General features: G+C 39.5%; 1 protein-coding gene across 2 annotated transcripts in view; it reads left to right on the forward strand.

The window, feature by feature from the left end:
- Nucleotides 1–21,243, forward strand: part of LOC106086947 (protein melted) — a 56,776-nt gene that overhangs the window by 16,900 nt on the left and 18,633 nt on the right. For both annotated transcript variants that reach the window (XM_059360179.1, XM_059360180.1), the window contains exons 2-5: nt 19,071–19,325; nt 19,384–19,635; nt 19,834–20,546; nt 20,628–20,980. In XM_059360179.1, the coding sequence (XP_059216162.1) occupies nt 19,221–19,325; nt 19,384–19,635; nt 19,834–20,546; nt 20,628–20,980 (1,423 nt within the window). In that variant the 5' untranslated portion in view covers nt 19,071–19,220. The remainder of the gene's footprint in view (nt 1–19,070; nt 19,326–19,383; nt 19,636–19,833; nt 20,547–20,627; nt 20,981–21,243) is intronic.

The raw sequence follows: 21,243 nt of genomic DNA on the forward strand, positions 1-21,243 counted from the left end.
AATTTAATTTAATTTAATTTAATTTAATTTAATTTAATTTAATTTAATTTAATTTAATTTAATTTAATTTAATTTAATTTAATTTAATTTAATTTAATTTAATTTAATTTAATTTAATTAAAATTAATTAAATTAAATTAAATTAAATTAAATTAAATTCAGTGTAAGCGGATAATAAATGCGCATTTTATGAGCTCAAGACCTTAGATCGGGAGATGGGTCTATATAGCAGCTATAGGCCGATGGGGGTCATATTGAATGCCGATATCGTAGGGCCTAACACAGATCACTGTAACACCAATCAGCGAAATCGGGTAATATATGCTGCTTTTACTGGTCAAAGGAAACAAATCGGGAGATCTGATTTGATTCCTTAGGTCCTGGTGCTAAATTTCAAATGCGCTTTTCATGGCCCCAAAACCCTATATTGGGAGATCAGTCTGTATAGCAGCTATATCCAAATATAGATCGATCTGAACCATATCGGAAACGGATGTCGAGAAGCTTAGCATAGCTCACTATGCCAAATTTCACCGAAATCGGGTAATAAATGCTCTTTTCATGTGCTCAAGTCCGTAGATCGGGAGATCGGAGATGTGGCAACTATGTCGAAATATAGCCCGATCTAACCATACCCAGTACGAATGTCGAGGAGCCTAATGCAAAACATTGCGCCAAATTTTAGCAATATCGGACAATAAATGCGCCTTTTATAGCCTCTTGAGCTTAAATAGAAAGATCGGACTATATGGGGGGCTATAAGATATAGTCCGATATAACCCATCTTCTAACATTACCTGCCTATGGACAAAAAAAAAAACAATCTGTTCAAAGTGTCAGCTAATTATCTGCATCTTAAAGCCTGTAGGGTGACTTCAACAGACAGACGGACAGGGATAAGTTGTCTTAGATTTTTACGACGATCAAGAATGTATATATTTTGTAGGGTCGCAAATGTGTGGAAATGCGGAATGACAATATGAATATACCAACATCCATCGGTGGTGGGCGTAATAAAATGGGAGATTAAAATATTTTATAGGAAATTCCATGGAAATATACACTCGACGTTTTTTTACTATCCTAGCAACTATTTTTTGCCTGCTCAGCAGTAATACGTGTTCAACAAATTAGCAAGTTTTGTTGTTGAAACAGCAGTTTTTGCTAGTTGAAGTAGCAGGCGGAAATGTTTGCTGAATCAGCAGTCCTTTGTTTGCTGAAACCGCAGTCATGTCTGGTTACCCATTTACAGCAGACAGAAAACTGCTGTTGTAGCAAACATTTTTGCTGTTTTGAAGAACAAATTTTGTTGAGTGCATGCATATCAAAATGTATCTCACAGCTGATGTTCCAATTAATTAATTAATGGATTTTCCCAGACAATTTCTCCCACTTTAAGTCTTTCGTGATACGTGCTTTAGAACTATGCACATAAACATTTACAGCATATTAATTATTTGCAGGCATTGACATTGCCTTTAAATGTCTATTGGCTGTCTGTCATTTAACGTTATCTTCAAAATCCGTGTTTGACTACAGAGACATGGTCCATAAAATCTGAACTGAGTTAGAAAACCGCTAAAACGTTTCGTCAAAATGAAAGGGGCCTGCACTCCTCGTTTTAGGAACATAAAATAATTTAGATTCGCCGTTGTCAGTATCATTGTGGCTGGTGTTTAATTTATTTAACTTTAATTTGCATTCTGTCCCGTCTTCTCTCGTCTATTGTATTTTTGCTGAGGCAATGAGATTCTTGTGTAAACAATGCCAATGTTATTATTTTGTTTGCACTCACATATCGTGTATTCTGTACACCCTTGCCTATTTTAAAGTTTCTCGCATCTTGTTTTTCATTTTGTTGCGTGGGGATTCCCCATAAATGCTAACCAAAGGGGCCAAATGAATGTCAGACAAGCAATCAAATAAGAACATGGTTACTGATAGCATTCACCAGGTAATGGGGGAAAAAAGCAGCAAATTCGCAAAAAAAAAGTGTTTATTAAAACTGATATGGTGACAAATTAATATTGAAGGAAACATTTTGAAAACTAACAATCTTTTTGGAAGTGGCAAGAAATGCAACTCTAGCCTTATACACCTGCAAGAGAGCCATTGGCGAATGTTGGGGGTTTAAACGGCGCCTCATGCACCGGCAGTATACTGCAGTTCTCAGACCTATAAGTCCAAGTACTTTTCAATACCCCTTGCCGAAGGATGGGGATATATTCATTTTGTCATTCCGTTTGCATCCCATCGAAATATCCATTTCGAACCTATAAAGTATATATATATTCTTGATCGGCGTAAAAATCTAAGACATGACTCTATCAAAAATCCACTAAAAATCTAAATTTCACTTGAAAAACTTAAAATGGCTGTATCTCCTAAACTATGCATCGTAGAGGGTAATGGGCCTTAATTCGTGACTACATCAAAAATCCATTAAAAATCTAAATTTCACTTGAAAAACTTAAAATGGCTGTATCTTTTAAACTATGCGTCGTAGAGGGAAATGGGCCTTAATTCGTGACTCTATCAAAAATCCACTAAAAATCTAAATTTCACTTGAAAAACTTTGAAAACTTAAGCCATGTCCGTCCGTCTGCCTATTGAAATCACGCTACAGTCTTTAAAAATAGAGATATTGAGCTGGAACTTTGCACAGATTCTTTTTTTGTTCATAAGCAGGTTAAACTCGAAGATGGGCTATATCGGACTATATCTTGATATTGCCCCCGTATAGACCGATCCGCCGATTTAGGGTCTTAGACCTATAAAAGCTACATTTATTATCCGATTTCGCTAAAATTTGGGACAGTGTGTTAGTTAGGCCAATCGACATTTTTCTTCAATTTGGCTCAGATCGGTTCAGATTTTGATATAGCTGCCATGTAAATCGATCCACCCATTAAGGGTCTTTGATCCATAAAAGTCACATTTATTATTCGATTTTGCTGAAATTTGGGACAGTGAGTTGTGCTGGGCCCTTTGACATCCTTCTTAAATTTGTCCCTGATCGGTTCAGATTTGGATATAGCTGCCATATAGACCGATCCTCAGATTAAGGGTCTTAAGCCCATAAAAGTCACATTTATTATCCGATTTTGCTGAAATTTGAGACAGTGAGTTGTGTTGGGCCCTTTGACATCCTTCTTCAATTTGTCCCTGATCGGTTCAGATTTGGATATAGCTGCCATATATACCGATCCTCCGATTTAGGGTCTTAGGCCCATAAAAGCCACATATAAAAGCCGATTTTGCTAAAATTTAGGACATTTCGTGTGTTGTGTTAGGCCAATCGACATTCTTATTCAATTTGGCTCAGATCGGTCCAGATTTGGATATAGCTGCCATATATACCGATCCTCCGATTTAGGGTCTTAGACCCATAAAAGCCACATATAAAAGCCGATTTTGCTAAAATTTGGGACATTTGGTGTGTTGTGTTAGGCCAATCGACATTCTTATTCAATTTGGCTCAGATCGGTCCAGATTTGGATATAGCTGCCATATAGACCGATCCTCAGATTTAGGGTCTTAAGCCCATAAAAGCCACATTTATTATTCGATTTTGCTGAAATTTGGGAAAGTGAGTTGTGTTGGGCCCTTTGACATCCTTCTTCAATTTGTCCCTGATCGGTTCAGATTTGGATATAGCTGCCATATAGACCGATCCTCCGATTTAGGGTCTTAGGCCCATAAAAGCCACATTTATTACCCGATTTTGCTGAAATTTGAGACATTGAGTTGTGTAAGGCTCTTCGACATCCTTCTTCAATTTTGCTCGGATCGGTCTATATGTGGACATTGCTGCCATATAGACCGATCCTCCGACTAAGGGTCTTAGGCCCATAAAAGGCGCATTTACTATCCGATGTCGCTGAAATTTGGGACAGTGAGTTGTGTTGGGCCCTTTGACATCCTTCTTCAATTTGTCCCTGATCGGTTCAGATTTGAATATAGCTGCCATATAGGCCGATCTCTCGATTTAAGGTTTTGGCCCCATAAAAGGCGCATTTATTGTCCGATTTCGCCGATATTTGGGACAGTGCGTTGTGTTAGGCTCTTCGACATTTTTCTGCAACTTGACCAAAATCGGTCCAGATTTGGAAATAGCTGCCATGTGGACCGATATCTTGGCCCCGCATTTACTATCCGATTTCACTGAAATTTGACACAGTGACCTATGTTAGGCTCTTCGACATCCGTGTCGTATATGGTTCAGATCGGTTTATTTTTAGATATAGCTACTAAACAGGCCAATATTTTGTTATACACAATTGAACAATGACTTGTACCGATTAGTATTTGGTCCAAATCGGAACATATTGCAATAATAACTGCTATGGGACATAACGTATGCAATTTTCACTGGGTTTCGATGAAAGGTGGTTTACATATATACCCGAGATGGTGGGTGTCCAAAGTTCGGCGCGGCCGAACTTAACGCCTTTTCACTTGTTTCATTTCATTCTTAAGTGTGTGTTGGCGCCCCAAGTGGATAAAAATAATGCTGCAATAATTTATTTTTAATTCCTTTTGAATTCTTCGAGTCTCTTGACGACTTACAACAATTATGACAAATAATTTTGAATGACCACCATTGTCGTTGCTTGGACTTGAATCGAGTGGGACGTGCACTGCAGCTAAGCATAGGGGGCTGCTGCTGGGTTGATTTAAAATTAGACTGTATGACTGATTCTGATGTTGTGTTTGACGGTATTTTTGGTTGCGGCCAACTCATTTGAATTTTCTTAGCTTGTTGCTGTATTTTCTGCTGAAAAATAATTGTCGTCATTGCGGATTAGCTAAACATTTGCTGCTGCTTTTGCGGCTGTTGCTGCTTTTTGGTGCTGCCTTCTAAGATGCCGGTACTGCTTTTTGGTCTCCATGCATTTCAAGCATGCAAAATATTTGCTCATTTGGGTGATGGATGGGATGATGGAAAGGCACATACCATGCTTGATTAAATGGTATGTGGCTAATCCCTGGCTTTTGTACGCTCAAGTTTTTTTTTGTTTGTTTTTTGGTATTTGCTTAGCTTAGCTCATTCCTTGGGGTAATTACATTTGAAAAGTTGCTTAAATACCAAACAAAAGCATTGAAATAGAATTCGTGTGATTAGCATTGACATTTCTATTGGTTTAGAAAAGGTAAAAAAGGAAAGTAAATAAAGTACTTGGCAATATGAAATGACACCAATTATCGCTTGAACCCACTTTAAGCACTGAAAATAAAGTTTGCCCAAAATTTAAGATTTTTTCTTATTTCTTCATGGATGACTGTTCAATTATTAATTTTTGAAAAATTATTTTTTATACCTTCCGCCATAGGATGGGGATATACCAATTTCGTCATTCTGTTTGTAAGACCTCGAAATATGCGTCTAAGACCGCATAAAGTACATATATTCTTGATCGTCATGACATTCTATATCGATCTAGCCATGTCTGTCCGTTTGTCTGTCTGTCCGTGCGTTCGTCTGTCCGTCCGTCTGTCTGCACTTTCGAAGGAGTAAAGCTAGACGCTTGAAATTTTGCACAAATACCTTTTATTAGTGTAAGTCAGTTGGGATTGAAAATGGGCCATATCGGTCTATGTTTTGATATAGCTGCCATATAAACCGATCTTGGGTCTCGACTTCTTGAGCCTCTAGGTGGCGCAATTCTCGTCCTATTTGACTGATATTTTCCACGTGGTGTTTTGTTAACATTTCCAACAACTGTGCTAAGTATGGTTTAAAATCGGTTTATAACCTGATATAGCTGCCATATAAACCGATCTTGGATCTTCACTTCTTTAACCGCTAGAGGGCGCAATTCTTATCCGATTCATAACAAGAAGTCCCCATGGGTTTTGAATATGCTAGGATAAGAATAGCATCCTCTTGAACCTCAAGAGGTATATTCGGTAGATCGGTTTATATGGAAGCTATATCAGGTTAAGGATCGATTGGAGCCAAACTTGGTACATCTGTTCGATGTCAAAGGAAAAGGCAACGTGCACAATTTCAGACAAAACGGATAAGTGTTGCGGTAACTAGAGGCTCAAAAAGTATATTCGAGAGATCGGTTTATATGGGAGCTATATCAGGTTTTAGACCGATTGGAACCATACCAAGTGCATCGGTTTGAGTTCATAGGAAAAGTCATCGCGCATAATTTCAGCCGAATCGAATGAGAATTACCCCCTCTAGAGGCTCAAAAAGTATATTCGAGAGATCGGTTTATATGGGAGCTATATCAGGTTTTAGACCGATTGGAACCATACCAAGTGCATCGGTTTTAGTTCATAGGAAAAGTCATCGTGGTCCAGATTTGGATATAGCTGCCATATAGACCGATCTCTCGATTTAAGGTCTTGGGCCCCATAAAAGGTGCATTTATTGTTCGATGTCGCCGAAAATTCGAACAGTGAGTTGTGTTGGGCCCTTCAATAGTCTTCTTCAATTTGGCTCAGATCGGTTTAGATTTGCATAGATTGTAGCTGCCATATAGACCGATCTCTCGATTTAAGGTTTCTCGACGACTGCCACAATATCTGAGAAGTTTGCTCCAAATCGGTTAAAATTTAGACTTAGCTCCCATATAAATGTTCGTCCGATTTTGAGAAATATTGCAATAAAGTACTCATTTGTTAACCGATTGTCTCGAAATTTTACAGGAGGAATTTTCTTATGACTCTTGATATTACTGGTGAATTTTATAGAAAGCGGCCCAGATTTAGATATAGCTCTCATGTATATATTGGGTTGCCCAAAAAGTAATTGCGGATTTTTTAAAAGAAAGTAAATGCATTTTTAATAAAACTTAGAATGAACTTTAATCAAATATACTTTTTTTACACTTTTTTTCTAAAGCAAGCTAAAAGTAACAGCTGATAACTGACAGAAGAAAGAATGCAATTACAGAGTCACAAGCTGTGAAAAAATTTGTCAACGCCGACTATATGAAAAATCCGCAATTACTTTTTGGGCAACCCAATATATCGCCCGATTTTTTACTTCTAGAGTCATTGCAAACGCATTAATTGACCAATCTTGCCAAAATTTCACCCAACACTTGTCTCGACGACTACCACCATATTTGAGAAGTTTGCTCGAAATTGGTACAGATTTAGATTTAGGTTAGGTTAGGTGGAAAAGAGGGTTCAGATATTAATCCGCCCCATGTCACTGATGTGTGCTTTAAAAAGAAAATTTTAAGTTAGAAATTCCGTGCTACTTACAAAATCCTTAATTGTTTTCAATACCACTCCCCTAGGTTGGTTCATGTCTGGTATTGTTTCTCCACCTAAGTGCCGGTATCTGTTAGATGCGAAAGCCGGGCAATGACAAAAGATATGCTCCAGCGTCTTATAATCCTCCCCGCATGCCCCACACATGCTATCACTTGCGGCACCAATTTAACATAAGGTGAGCTCAAAGTCCGAAGGCCGCCGTAGCGCAGTGGCTAGCATATCCGTCTATGACGCTGAACGCCTGGGTTCGAATCCAGTCGAGACAATCAGAAAAAATTTTCAGCGGTGTTTTTTCCCTCCGAATGCTGGCAACATTTGTGAGGTACTAAGCCATGTAAAACTTCTCTCCAAAGAGGTGTCGCACTGTGGCACGCCATTCGGACTCGGCTGTTAAAAGGAGGCCCCTTATCATTGAGCTTAAAACTTGAATCGGACAGCACGCATGTGTGTGTGAGAAGTTTGCCCCTGTTCCTTAGTGGAATGTTCATGGGCAAAATTTGTTTTGTTTTGAGCTCGAAGTCCTATGTGTCCCATTATAATACCAATAGCTACACTGACCTCCTTCTTACTTCGTTTCAGTAATAGTCTCGTCTTCTCACTCTGGACATTACTGGAAATTTTCCAGTAATGTCCAGAGTCAAGAGAAATTCCTTCCTGCCAAATTTCTAGAGAATTGGTTAACAAATGACTATGAGCATATGGGCTATATCCAAATCTGAGCCGATTTTTTCCAATTTTAATAGGCCTCGTCTCTAGGCTGAAAAAAACATGCCTGTACCAAATTTGAAGACTATCGGCTGAAAACTGCGACCTGTAGTTCGTACACAGATTACCATGGAAAGACAAACGGACGGACAGACAGACATAGCTAAATCGAATCAGAAAGTAATTTTGAGTCGATCGGCATACTTATCAATGGGTCTAGCTCTCTTCCTTCTGGGTGGGTAAAATTCACTACCCTGTACCCTGGAAAGTAGAACACTTTTAAAGTTTATTTAACACAAACTATAATGCTGCTTACCAACGAGCACTGTTTATGTCTGGGTAATGGCGCATGCGTGTCTACGTGATTGTATTTTCAAGTAAATTTCATTCCCCCCTAGACCCAAAGCCTAAGAAAACTTAGGTTAAGCCACTTAAAATGCTACTCAAAAGTGGCAAATAAATTACATTAACTTGACAACCCTGTAGCATTGCATTTGAATGTTTGTTCGCTTTGATTGCGTGAAAATTTTATGTTTTTTTTCCAAATCTCGCTGTCTGTCTCTCCGTTCCACCGACAACAACAGTTTAGCTGTCTGCATTGACTGGCTCCTAACCCATCCTACCGGTTCCGAAGTTTTAGCCATGCTCGTAACTCTTTTTCGCTTCATAGCGAAATTATTCCATGTTAGACAGACAATTAGACAAACAGGAGTGGTGGCAGTGTTGCTGGTCTTAATTTGGCTGCAGACTGATTTATGGCCCCATGGCTTTATTATTTCAGTTAATGTCTTAAATGGCTAATATTTGCATTTTCTTGTGTTTTTTACCCACCACAGAAGGATGGGGGTATACCAAACAAGTCATTCCGTTTGTAACACATCGAAATCTCCATTGCCGATCCGACAAAGTATTTCGGATTGTCGAAAAATTCTAAAGCGATTTAACAATGTCCGTGTCTGTCCGTCTGTTTGTGTGTGTGTGTGGCCGTCAGTTGTAATCACGCTACAGTCTTTGACATCGCAGCGCAGACTCGTATTTCTTCTATATGCAGGTTAAGTTCTTGATCGGGCTCAATCGGACTATATTTGGATATAGCTGCCATATAAACCGATCTGGAGATTTAGGGTCTTAAGCCCGTAATTGGTGCACTTTTTGTACAGAAAGTTCTGCTAGAGGCTCCGATATTCAAATCGAATCGCGGACCATATCGGACCATATCTACAATAGCTGCCATATAGACCGATATGCCGGTTCAGGGTCTTAAGCCCGTAACAAATATACAAATTTTGCCCATGAACATTCCACTAAGGAACAGGGACAAACCTCTCACAGGGGCCTCCTTTTTATAGCCGAGTCCGAACGGTGTGCCACTGTGCGACATCTCTTTGGAGAGAAGTTTTACATGGCATAGTACCTCATAAATGTTGCCAGCATGCGGAGGGGAAAACCATCGCTGAAAATTTTTTCTGATGGTCTCGCCAGGAGTCGAACCCATGCTAACCACTGCGCTACGGTGGCCTTAAGCCCATAACAGGCGCATTTATTGTTCGATTTGAATGAAATTAGAAAAAAGTTTGGTTTTAGGCCTCCCGGCCATCGTAGCGCAGAGGTTAGCATGATGGTCTCGCCAGGATTCGAACCCAGGCGTTCAGCGTCATAGGCGGACATGCTAACCTCTGCGCTACGGTGGCCTTAAGCCCATAACAGGCGCATTTATTATTCGATTTGAATGAAATTAGAAAAAAGTTTGGTTTTTTAGCCTCCCGGCTGTCGTAGTGCAGAGGTTAGCATGATGGTCTCGCCATGATTCGAACCCAGGCGTTCAGCGTCATAGGCGGACATGCTAACCTCTGCGCTACGGTGGCCTTAAGCCCATAACAGGCGCATTTATTATTCGATTTGAATGAAATTAGAAAAAAGTTTGGTTTTTTAGCCTCCCGGCTGTCGTAGTGCAGAGGTTAGCATGATGGTCTCGCCATGATTCGAACCCAGGCGTTCAGCGTCATAGGCGGACATGCTAACCTCTGCGCTACGGTGGCCTTAAGCCCATAACAGGCGCATTTATTATTCGATTTGAATGAAATTAGAAAAAAGTTTGGTTTTAAGCCTCCCGGCCATCGTAGCGCAGAGGTTAGCATGTCCGCCTATGACACTAAACGTTTGGGTTCGAAACCTGGCGAGGCTATCAAAAAAATTTTCAACGGTGGTTTTTCCCTCCTAATGCTGGCAACATTTGTGAGGTACTATGCCATGTAAAACTTATCTCCAAAGAGATGTCGAACTGTGGCACGCCGTTCGGACTCATCTATTGGGTTGCCCAAAAAGTAATTGCGGATTTTTTAAAAGAAAGTAAATGCATTTTTAATAAAACTTAGAATGAACTTTAATCAAATATACTTTTTTTACACTTTTTTTCTAAAGCAAGCTAAAAGTCACAGCTGATAACTGACAGAAGAAAGAATGCAATTACAGAGTCACAAGCTGTGAAAAAATTTTTCAACGCCGACTATATGAAAAATCCGCAATTACTTTTTGGGCAACCCAATATAAAAAGGAGGCCCCTTCGTGGGCAAAATTTGCGCTTTTTTAAGCCTCCATAGCTGTCATATAGCCCGATCTGCTGATTTTGGGTCTTAGGCTCATAAAAGCCACAATTATTAACCGCTTTGGCTGAGTTTATTAAAGCCTCCCGTTATGCGACTCAAATATGGTTCAGATCGGTCTTTGTTCAGATATTGCTGTCGATCTGCCGATTAAGGGTCTTAAGCCCATAAAAGCTTCATTTATTATCCGATTGCGCTGGAATTTGACACAGTGACTTGCATTAAGCCTCTCGTCATCCGACCAGCATATAGTTCAGATCAGACTATGTTTAGATATAGCTGCCATATAGGCAGATCTTCCAAGTAAGAGTCCTAACCCCATAAAAAGCCCGATTTTCCGATTTCGCTGAAACTGTGACTTGTATAAGAGTTATGGGGACCTGAATCAAATATGACCCCGACCAGCCCCCATTTACATATTTCTATGAATGTGGTAGTGGAGTTGTTATAAAAGAGAATGGTCAATTTATCCATGGTGGTGGGCACTAACACTCGTTTTGCTTTATTTTGACTCCATTTGATTGCAATTTCATTAAGAGGTCTTTTTTATGTGCTGGTTTTTTCATTTTACTTTTGCTTAAGTTTTAAGTGAATGTTGCAAATCTATTGCAAATCATTATGCACAACTTGTTTGTTTTGTTGTTGTGTGTGTGTGTTTTTTAATAGACGTTAACTAATTGTTGCTAAGACCAAATGGCAAAAAACATTAACGCTATGTCTATGTTAATCATAAAGCAATAGTCATATCCAAATCTGAACCAAATTTATTTATTGGGTTGCCCAAAAAGTAATTGCGGATTTTTTAAAAGAAAGTAAATGCATTTTTAATAAAACTTAGAATGAACTTTAATCAAATATACTTTTTTTACACTTTTTTTCTAAAGTAAGCTAAAAGTAACAGCTGATAACTGACAGAAGAAAGAATGCAATTACAGAGTCACAAGCTGTGAAAAAATTTGTCAACGCCGACTATATGAAAAATCCGCAATTATTTTTGGGCAACCCAATATTTATTAATTCGTTTAGTGTCTACACAACAAGATACAACAATTTAAACTAAGCAAAAGCGTTAAAAAGCATTAAGTTCGGCCGGCCCGAACTTTGGATACCCACCACCTCGGGTATATAACCAACTTTTGTCGAAATCCGGTGAAAAATTCATATCTTATGCCCCATATATCGAAATATATTCCGATTTTGACCAAAAACCAATAAGTACAAGCATTGTGCAACTGTGTTGAACAAAATATTGATCTTTCTGGTAGATATATCGAAAAATAAACCGATCTCAATCATAAACGACACGGATGTCGAAAAGACTAACATTACTTTCTGTGTCAAATTTCAGTGAAACCGGATTAAAAATGTACCTTTAAAGGGGCCAAGACTTGAAATCGAGATATCGGTCTATATGGCAGCTATATGCAAATCTAGACCGATTTGAGCCAAATTGCGGAGAAATGTCGAAGGGTCTAACACAACTCACTGTCCCAAATTTCAGCAAAATCGGACAAAAAATGCGTCTTTTATGGGCCCAAAACCTTAAATCTAAAGATGGGTCTATATGGCAGCTATATGCAAATCTAGACCGATTTGGTCCAAATTGCAGAGAAATGTCGAAGAGCCTAACACAACTCACTGTCCCAAATTTCAGCAAAATCGGACAAAAAATGAGTCTTTTGTGGGCCCAAACCCTTAAATCGGGAGATCGGTCTATATTGCAGCTATATCCAAATTTATACCACGTATGTTGATGGTCATGAGAGGATCCGTCGTACAAAATTCCAGGCAAATCGGATAATAATTGCGACCTCTAGAGGCTCAAGAAGTCAAGATCCCAGATCGGTTTATTTGGCAGCTATATCAGGTTATGCACCGATTTGAACCTTATTTGACACAGTTGTTGGAAGTAAAAATGAAATACGTCAAGCAAAATTTCAGCCATATCGGATAGGAATTGCGCCCTCTAGAAGCTGAAGAAGTCAAGACCCAAGATCGGTTTATATGGCAGCTATATCAGGTTATGGACCGATTTCAACCATATCAAGCAAGGTGGCGTATGATGTATGGTTTATATGTGACTAATTACCGAATAGTAATTATACGCCACCCAGGCCAAAAAATTCCTATAACGAATAACAAAATTGAAAGCACAACTTTTTTTCCCACCACCATAGGATGGAGGTATACTAATCTAGAGATGGCGTTTGTAACTCCTCGAAATATTCGTCTAAGACCCCATAAAGTATATATATATTCTTGATCGCCTCGACGTTCCGAATCGATCTAGCTATGTCCGCCCGTCTATATGTCGAAAGCACGCTCACTTTCGAGGGAGTAAAGCTAGACGCTTGAAAATTTGCACAAATACCTCTTATTAGTGTAGGTCGGTTGGAATTGTAAAAGGGTCACATTGGTCAATGTTTTGATATAGCTGCCATATAAACCGATCTTGGGTATTGATTTCTTGAGCCTCTAGAGTGCGCAATTCTCGTCCGATTTGACTGAAATTTTGCATGGGGTGTTTTGTTATGATTTCCAATATCTGTGCTAAGCATGGTTCAAATCGATCCATAATCTGATATAGCAGCCATATAAACCGATCTTAAATCTTGTCTTCCTGAGCCACTAGAGGGCGCAATTCTTATCCGATTTGGCTGAAATTTTGTACAACGGATTCTCCCATGATTTGAATATACGTGTCAAATGTGGTCTGTTGAAATCACGCTACAGTCTTTAAAAATAGAGATTTTGAGCTGAAACTTTGCACAGATTCATTTTTATGTCCATAAGCAGGCTAAGTTCGAAAATGGGCTATATCGGACTATATCTTGGTATAGCCCCCAATATAGACCGATCCGCCGATTTAGGGTCTTAAGCCCATAAAAGCCACACTTATTATGCGATTTTGCTGAAATTTGGGACAATGAGTTGTGTTAGGCCCTTCGACATCTCTCTGCAATTTGGCCCAGATGGGTCAAGATTTGGATATAGCTGCCATATAGACCGATCTCACGATTTAAGGCTTTGGACCCATAAAAGGCGCATTTATTGTCCGATGTCGCCGAAATTTGGGACAGTGAGTGATGTTAGGCCTTTCGACATCCTTCTTCAATTTGGACCAGATTGGTTTAGATTTGGATGTAGGTGTTATATTGACCGATCCGCCCATTAAGGGTCTTAGACCCATAAAAGCCACATTTATTCTCGGCTTAAGGTTTTGGAGCAACAAAAGGCGCATTTATTGTCCGATGTCGCCGATATTTGGGACAGTCATTTAAGTTAAGCCCCACGACATATTTCTTCAATTTGACCCAGATCGGTGCAGATTTGAATATAGCTGCCATATAGACCGATCTCTCGATTAAGGTTTTGGCCCCATAAAAGGAGCATTTACTGTCCGATGACGCCGAAATTTGGGACAGTCAGTTAAGTTGAGCCCCACGACATATTTCTTCAATTTGGCCCAGATCGGTGCAGATTTGAATATAGACCGATATAGACCGATCTCTCGGTTTAAGGTTTTGGGCTCATAAAAGGTACATTTATTGTCCGATGACGCCGAAATTTGGGACGGTGAGTAAGTATAATCCCCTCGACATAGTTTTGTAATTTGACCTAGATCGGTGCAAATTTGGATATAGCTGCCATATAGACCGATCTCTCGATGTAAGGTTTTGATCCCATAAAAGGCGTATTTATTGTCCGATGTCACCGAAATTTAGGACTTTGAGTTTTGTTGGGACCTTCGAAGTCCTTCTTTAATCTGGCCCAGATCGGTCCAGATTTTAAAATAGCTGTCATATAGACCGATCTCTCGATTTAGGGTCGTGCGTCCATAAAAGGCGCATGTATTGTCCGATTTTGCCAAAAATTTCGGACAGTAAGTTGTGTTAGGCCCTTCGACATCCTTCTGCAACTTGGCCCAAATCGGTCCAGATTTGGATACAGCTGCCATATAGACGGATATCTCGATTTAAGGTATTGCGTCCATAAAAGGCGCATTTATTGTCCGATTTTGCCAAAAATTTCGGACAGTGAGTTGTGTTAGGCCCTTCGACATCCTTCTGCAACTTGGCCCAAATCGGTCCAGATTTGGATATAGCTGCCATATAGACGGATATCTCGATTTAAAGTCTTGGCCCCATAAAAGGCGCATTAATCCGATTTCATTGAAATTTGACACAGTGTCTTATGTTTGGGTTTTCGACATCCGTGTCGTTTACGGTTCAGGTCGGTTTATTTTTATTGGGTTGCCCAAAAAGTAATTGCGGATTTTTTAAAAGAAATTAAATGCATTTTTAATAAAACTTAGAATGAACTTTAATCAAATATACTTTTTTACACTTTTTTTCTAAAGCAAGCTAAAAGTAACAGCTGATAACTGACAGAAGAATGAATGCAATTACAGAGTCTCAAGCTGTGAAAAAATTTGTCAACGCCGACTATATGAAAAATCCGCAATTACTTTTTGGGCAACCCAATAGATATAGCTACTAGGAAGATCAATACTTTGTACACAATTGAACAATGACTTGTTGTACACCATTGAACAGTGACTTGAACAATGACAATGACTTGTATTTGGTCCAATTCGGATTATATTTGAATATAGCTGCTATGGGGCATAAGGTATGCATTTTTCACCGGATTTTGACGAAAGGTGGTTAACGTATATACCTGAGGTGGTGTGTATCCAAAGTTCGGCCCGGCCGAACTTGACGCCTTTTTCTTGTTCTTCCAATGAATCCGGTGTTATTTCTATACCGTATGGTAGTGATAAGAGCACACTTCATTGTTATTTCTCCTTCGGTGTATTCTTGTGAATTTACTATAGACATCCTCGTTCTAAGTATTAAGCAGTCACTATTCTTTTCCCACTAAAATATAAAATTCAATTCAGTTTTTCTCCGTTCTTGTTCCCACCTTTCACCCACGGTGCGTCGGACAGGACCACAAACACATTTAACTTTCATTAAATTGCAAATGGAATCGTGTAACTTGAAACAAACTTGAAATCTACGATAAGATAACCCTAAACATTCTCTACACTCATACAAACAAACAGCAAACAAATAAGCGCCCATTGTTTGCTGTTGTCGATGAATGCGAAAAACGAGACACACACACACACACACACACAAACCAAAACATTGGCAACAATTTAGACGTCAAAGTGGTATTGGCAACTAACCAAAAAGTCGTTACTAAGTATTTAACAGCAACGAATTTGTTGTCTGCTAGGCTTTCAGTTGTCCGTCCGACTGTCACACGCATCACACATCACATCAACCAAGAATAGCAGCCGCAGAAAACAGCAGAGTAAACAAAAAAAAAAACATCGCACAAGATAATGACAATGAACGACATCTTAATGATCTTCAAACGCCACTCGTCTTCTCACGCAGATTGCATAGGCAAAGACAAACTCAAATAAAAACACCAAACACAAAAAACAAGGAAAGAAAATATCTATGCAAAATAGTAGCGTGAGAAATGTTTTTGTCCATTCGATGTTTATTTTGCTGTATTTTTTTTTTGTTTTCAGTTTGGCATGCCTCAAAATCCAAAATATACGAATAGTTAGACATTTAAATTTAGAACTGAGAGTACAACACATCTAATAAAACAAGTAAAAGCGTGCTAAGTTCGGCCGGGCCGAATTTTGGGAACCCACCACCATGGATTCTGATAAAAATTTTGTCTGCTGAAAATGGGAAATCAGACATTCCTGCTGTCTCAGCAAACTTATGCCTGCTGTGTTAGCAAACATTTCGGTCAGCTAAACAAGCAAACAGTTTTAAGTACAAAAATCTGCTAAAAACAATTGTACGCTATTTTTATACCCACCACCGTAGGATGGGGTGTATTGATTTTGTCATTCCGTTTGCAACACATCCAAATATCCATTTCCGACCCTATAAAGTATATGTATACTTGATCAGCGCAAAAATCTAAGACGATCTAGCCATGTTCGTCCGTCTGTCTGTTGAAATCACGCTACTGTCCTTAAAAATAGAGATAATGAGCTGAAACTTTGCACAGAATCTTCTTTTGTCCGTAAGCAGGTTAAGTTCAAAGATGGGCTATATCCGACTATATCTTGATAAAGCCCCCATATAGACCGATTCGCCGATTTAGGGTCTTAGGCCCATAAAAGCCACATTTGTTGTCCGATTTTGCTGAAATTTGGGACAGTGAGTTGTGTTAGGCCTTTCGACATTCTTCTTCAATTTGGCCCAGATCGGTCCAGCTTTGTTAGGACCTTCGACATCCTTCTTCAATTTGGCCCAGATTTGAATACAGCTGCCATATAAACCGATCTTTCCATTTTGAGGTTTTGGGGCCTTAAAAGGCTTATTTATTGTGCGATGTCGCCGAAAATTGGGACAATTAGTTAAGTTAAGCCCTTTGACATACCTCGCCAATATGGCACAGATTGGTCCAGAGTTGGATATAGCTGCCATATAGACCGATCTGTCGATTTAAGGTGCTGAGGCCAAAAAAGGCGCATTTAATTTCCGATTTCGCCTAAATTTGGGTGCTGAGGCCAAAAAAGGCGCATTTAATTTCCGATTTCGCCGAAATTTGGAACAGTAAGCTGTGTTAGGCTCTTCGACATATTTCTGCAATTTGGCCCAAATCGGTCCAGATTTGGATATAGCTGCCATATAGACCGATTTCTCGATTTAAGATTTGAGGCGAAAAAAGGCGCATTTGTTTTCCGATTTCGCCGCAATTTGGAACAGTAAGCTGTGTTAGGCTCTTCGACATATTTCTGCAATTTGGCCCCAGGTCGGTCCAGATTTGAATATAGCTGCCATATAGGTCGATCTTTTAATTTATGGTTTTAGGGCCATAAAAGGCGCATTTATTGTCCAATGTGGCCGAAATTTGGGACAATGAATTAAGTTAAGCCCATTGATACACTTCTGCAATTTGGCCCAAATCGGGCCAGATTTGAATATAGCTGCCATATAGACCGATCTCTCGATTTAAGGTGTTGAGGCCAAAAAAGGCGCATTTAATTTCCGATATCGCCGAAATTTGGGACAGTAAGCTGTGTTAGGCTCTTCGACATTTTTCGGCAGTTCGGCCCAAATCGGTCCAGATTTGAATATAGCTGCCATATAGAGCGATCTCTCGATTTAAGGTATTGAGGCGAAAAAAGGCGCATTTCTTTTCCGATTTCGCCGAAATTTGGGACAGTAAGTTGTGTTAGGCTCTTCGACATATTTCTGCAATTTGGCCCCAGATCGGTCCAGATTTGAATATAGCTGCCATATAGACCGATCTCTCGATTTAAGGTTTAAGGGCCATAAAAGGCGCATTTATTTTCCGATTTCGCGGAAATTTGGGACAGTAAGTTGTGTTAGGCTCTTCGACATATTTCTGCAATTTGGCCCCAGATCCGTCCAGATTTGAATATAGCTGCCATATAGACCGATCTCTTTATTCAAGGTTTTAGGGCCATAAAAGGCGCATTTATTGTCCAATGTGGCCGAAATTTGGGACAATGAATTAAGTTAAGCCTCTTGACACACTTCTGCAATTTGGCCCAAATCGGTCCAGATTTGGATATAGCTGCCATATAGACCGATTTCTCGATTTAAGGTTTTGAGGCGAAAAAAGGCGCATTTATAATCCGATTTCACTGAAATTTGACAGGTTTTAGGGCCATAAAAGGCGCATTTATTTTCCGATGTCGCCAAAATTTGGGACAATGAGTTAAGATTAATCCCTCGACACACTACTGCAGCTTGGCCCAAATCGGTCCAGATTTGTATATAGCTGCCATAGAAACCGATATCTCTATTAACAGTCTAGGCCCCAAAAAATGCGCATTTATAATCCGATTTCACTGAAATTTGACACAGTGACATTTGTTAGGCTTTTCGACATCCGTATCGTATATGATTCAAATCGGTTTATTTTTAGATATATAAGTGTTTTGATTCAAATCGGAACATATTTCGATATAGCTGCTATGGGGCATAAGGTATGCATTTTTCACCGGATTTTGACGAAAGGTGGTTTACATATATACCCGAGGTGGTGGGTAAGTTCGTTAAGTTCGGCCCGGCCGAACGTTTAGCGGTGATTATAATCATTCACTGAGACACACATTTGTATTTTTCCCCTTCACTTTAAAGCAGCACTCGATTTCAGCAAACAGCTGACTTTTCAGCAGTCAGGCTGCCGCTCTGAAATTGTACAACTACTGCTATAATAGTGGTAAAATTAACTGATAATATTCAGCAGACAGTATTTGCTGTTTTCAGCAAACTTTTTTCTGTGAGTGTAACAGTCAGCTGACAGTGTTTACTATAATCAGCTGACAAATATCAATTCCCTTAGGTATCATTCATTCCATCTGTAATTTATTTTCCCTTTGTTATTTTTATCGAGACCCCACTGTATTTTCGCTTTGAGAGCGAAATCCGCAAACATAAACTATTTTCTTGCTGCTCTTACTTTAATTTGCTAATAAGACTCTGATTTTCTCTTTTTTTCTCATTATAGAATTTTTCAAATCATCTCCTTAACTAAGAGAATAGCTGTGCCAAACTTCAGTACCTCCACCACCATATGCATGAAATAAATTGATTTATGTTTTTTTTTTTTTTCATCAAGAGTACATCAGGGTTTTTAGGAGAATTTTGAAATATAAAAATGCATGAACTCTTTACTAAGGTACTCTCTAAGCGTGATTTGTCCCGAGCCGGAGATCTGTTTTCGGTGCCAGACAACGATATTGTCAACGATATTACCGATGTGGTGAGTTTGACATATTGCTGATGATATACTTGGCTATGAACTCATTTCATTTGTATAGCTCTCTGATATAAATGCCATAATTTCTTTGGCCGATTACCTGAAGAACAATAATGACCAGTCTGTGGTGGAGATTTGTGTGACCCGTGTCTTGTCCTGCATTCGAGAAACAAAGACTGCAGAACGCTACTGTGGCGCACTGATTGATTTGCTGAAGACATGTCTGCTATGGAATCTCCAACCTAGTGGCAGCAATAAAGAGGACCCACCTCATGCAAAAATTGCTGCAGATATAATTTCTAGTATTTTCTTGGTAAGTACAGCATAGTTAGTTGTGAGAAGTTTGCAATCTGTTGCATTTCGAATTTTTTTTTTTTTTTTATTTATTTTATCTAATATCTACCTTAAATCATTTACAAACTCCTGCGGCTGACAAGATTGAGCCTTGATCTTCAATATTCCCCAAACATGATAAAGTCCTCCTTTTGTTCTTTCTCTTGTATGCTTTCAGAATTATGATAAAAAGGAAGTCATGAAGTTGGCCCTGCCAGTGGCGGTGCAATTTCTACCCAAGGGTAACCGTGAACTGTCGCGTAATCTGGCAAGTTATCTCTCCCTGGCGGCCATTGACTATGCCTATCTACTTAGTCCCCATGTGGACTCCATTATGAACTCCATCCTAGCTGGCAATTATGGCCTACTAAGGGTACTATCGCAAATTTATGAAGTCTCTCCGGATACAGTTTCGCCGCATGCACCCCAATTGGTGGCCTTATTGCCAGAATGTGATTCCCAAGAAAGACTAGCTGTCTTTCAGTTGTATTTGTTAATAGCCCAAAGAACACCTTTGGTCCTGGAATCCTGCATATCACCGCTCTGTGAATTTCTCTATGACAGCGAAACGGCCAATACAACTATGCAAATTCTATTGAAATTAGCCGAACAAAGACCTCTATTGGTGGCCGAACATTTCGATAAGATACGTTTGGCCACCAAGACCAATGCCAGCACCATGACTGTGGGTGCCCAAGTATTGGCCACCGCAGGGCGAACAAATAAAGAGAATGCCCAATATGCCTTGGATTTTGTATTGGAGCAATTGCCTCATGCCGATAGAACTTCACAAGCAGTGCTGTTGCAAGAGGCCACCAAATTGTGCTCCTCATTTCCCATACTTTTTACAGACAAAGTATTGGCCTGTGTGAGACAGAAAAATGCCTTAAGGTGAGTTTCTGATAGATGTTCATTCATTCATCATTGTCATAATTTTTCTCCTTCCATATATACACACAAATGTATGTATAGCCAACAAAAATTATCCTCCTCTGAGACCAGTGTCGATGTGGGCAATAAGACTTCCGGTGGTGTGACCATTGTCAATCTGAACATATCCCATGATCCTACAGCCATACAACAGCCCATAGCTTCCAAGGCCACAGGCGTTGTGGTTAACTCCAATGCAGCTAATGTCATACCCCAACATTCAACCATCATCAGTGCTGATCCGGTAACCAGCACTACTACCGTTTCCGTGGCATCCAATCATCTGAGTCATGCCACTACGGGTCGCATGCACAAGAGTAAACAAAGCCGCAGTAGTCCCAGCAGTCCCAAGGATCCGTATAGGCGAACCATAACAACGGGAAACATAAAAATACGTAAGTTTAGAATTTGATTAAAAAAAAAAAAACAAGTAAAAGCGTGCCATGTTCGGCCCGGCCGTATCTTATATACCCTCCACCATGGCTTGCATTTGTCAAGTTCTTTGGCCAATATCTGGTTATAGATAAACAACGGATAATGCATGAGACTTGCTATGCTATTGTATTTCAGCTATACCAAGTTATGAAGCGATTGGGGCCATACTTCGTTTGACTGTTGGAGAACAAAGTGTAATTCATTTTGGGGGCGCATTTCAATT

The sequence above is a fragment of the Stomoxys calcitrans genome, chromosome 1 (genome assembly GCF_963082655.1).
Source record: "Stomoxys calcitrans chromosome 1, idStoCalc2.1, whole genome shotgun sequence".
Classification (NCBI taxonomy): Eukaryota; Metazoa; Arthropoda; class Insecta; order Diptera; family Muscidae; genus Stomoxys; species Stomoxys calcitrans.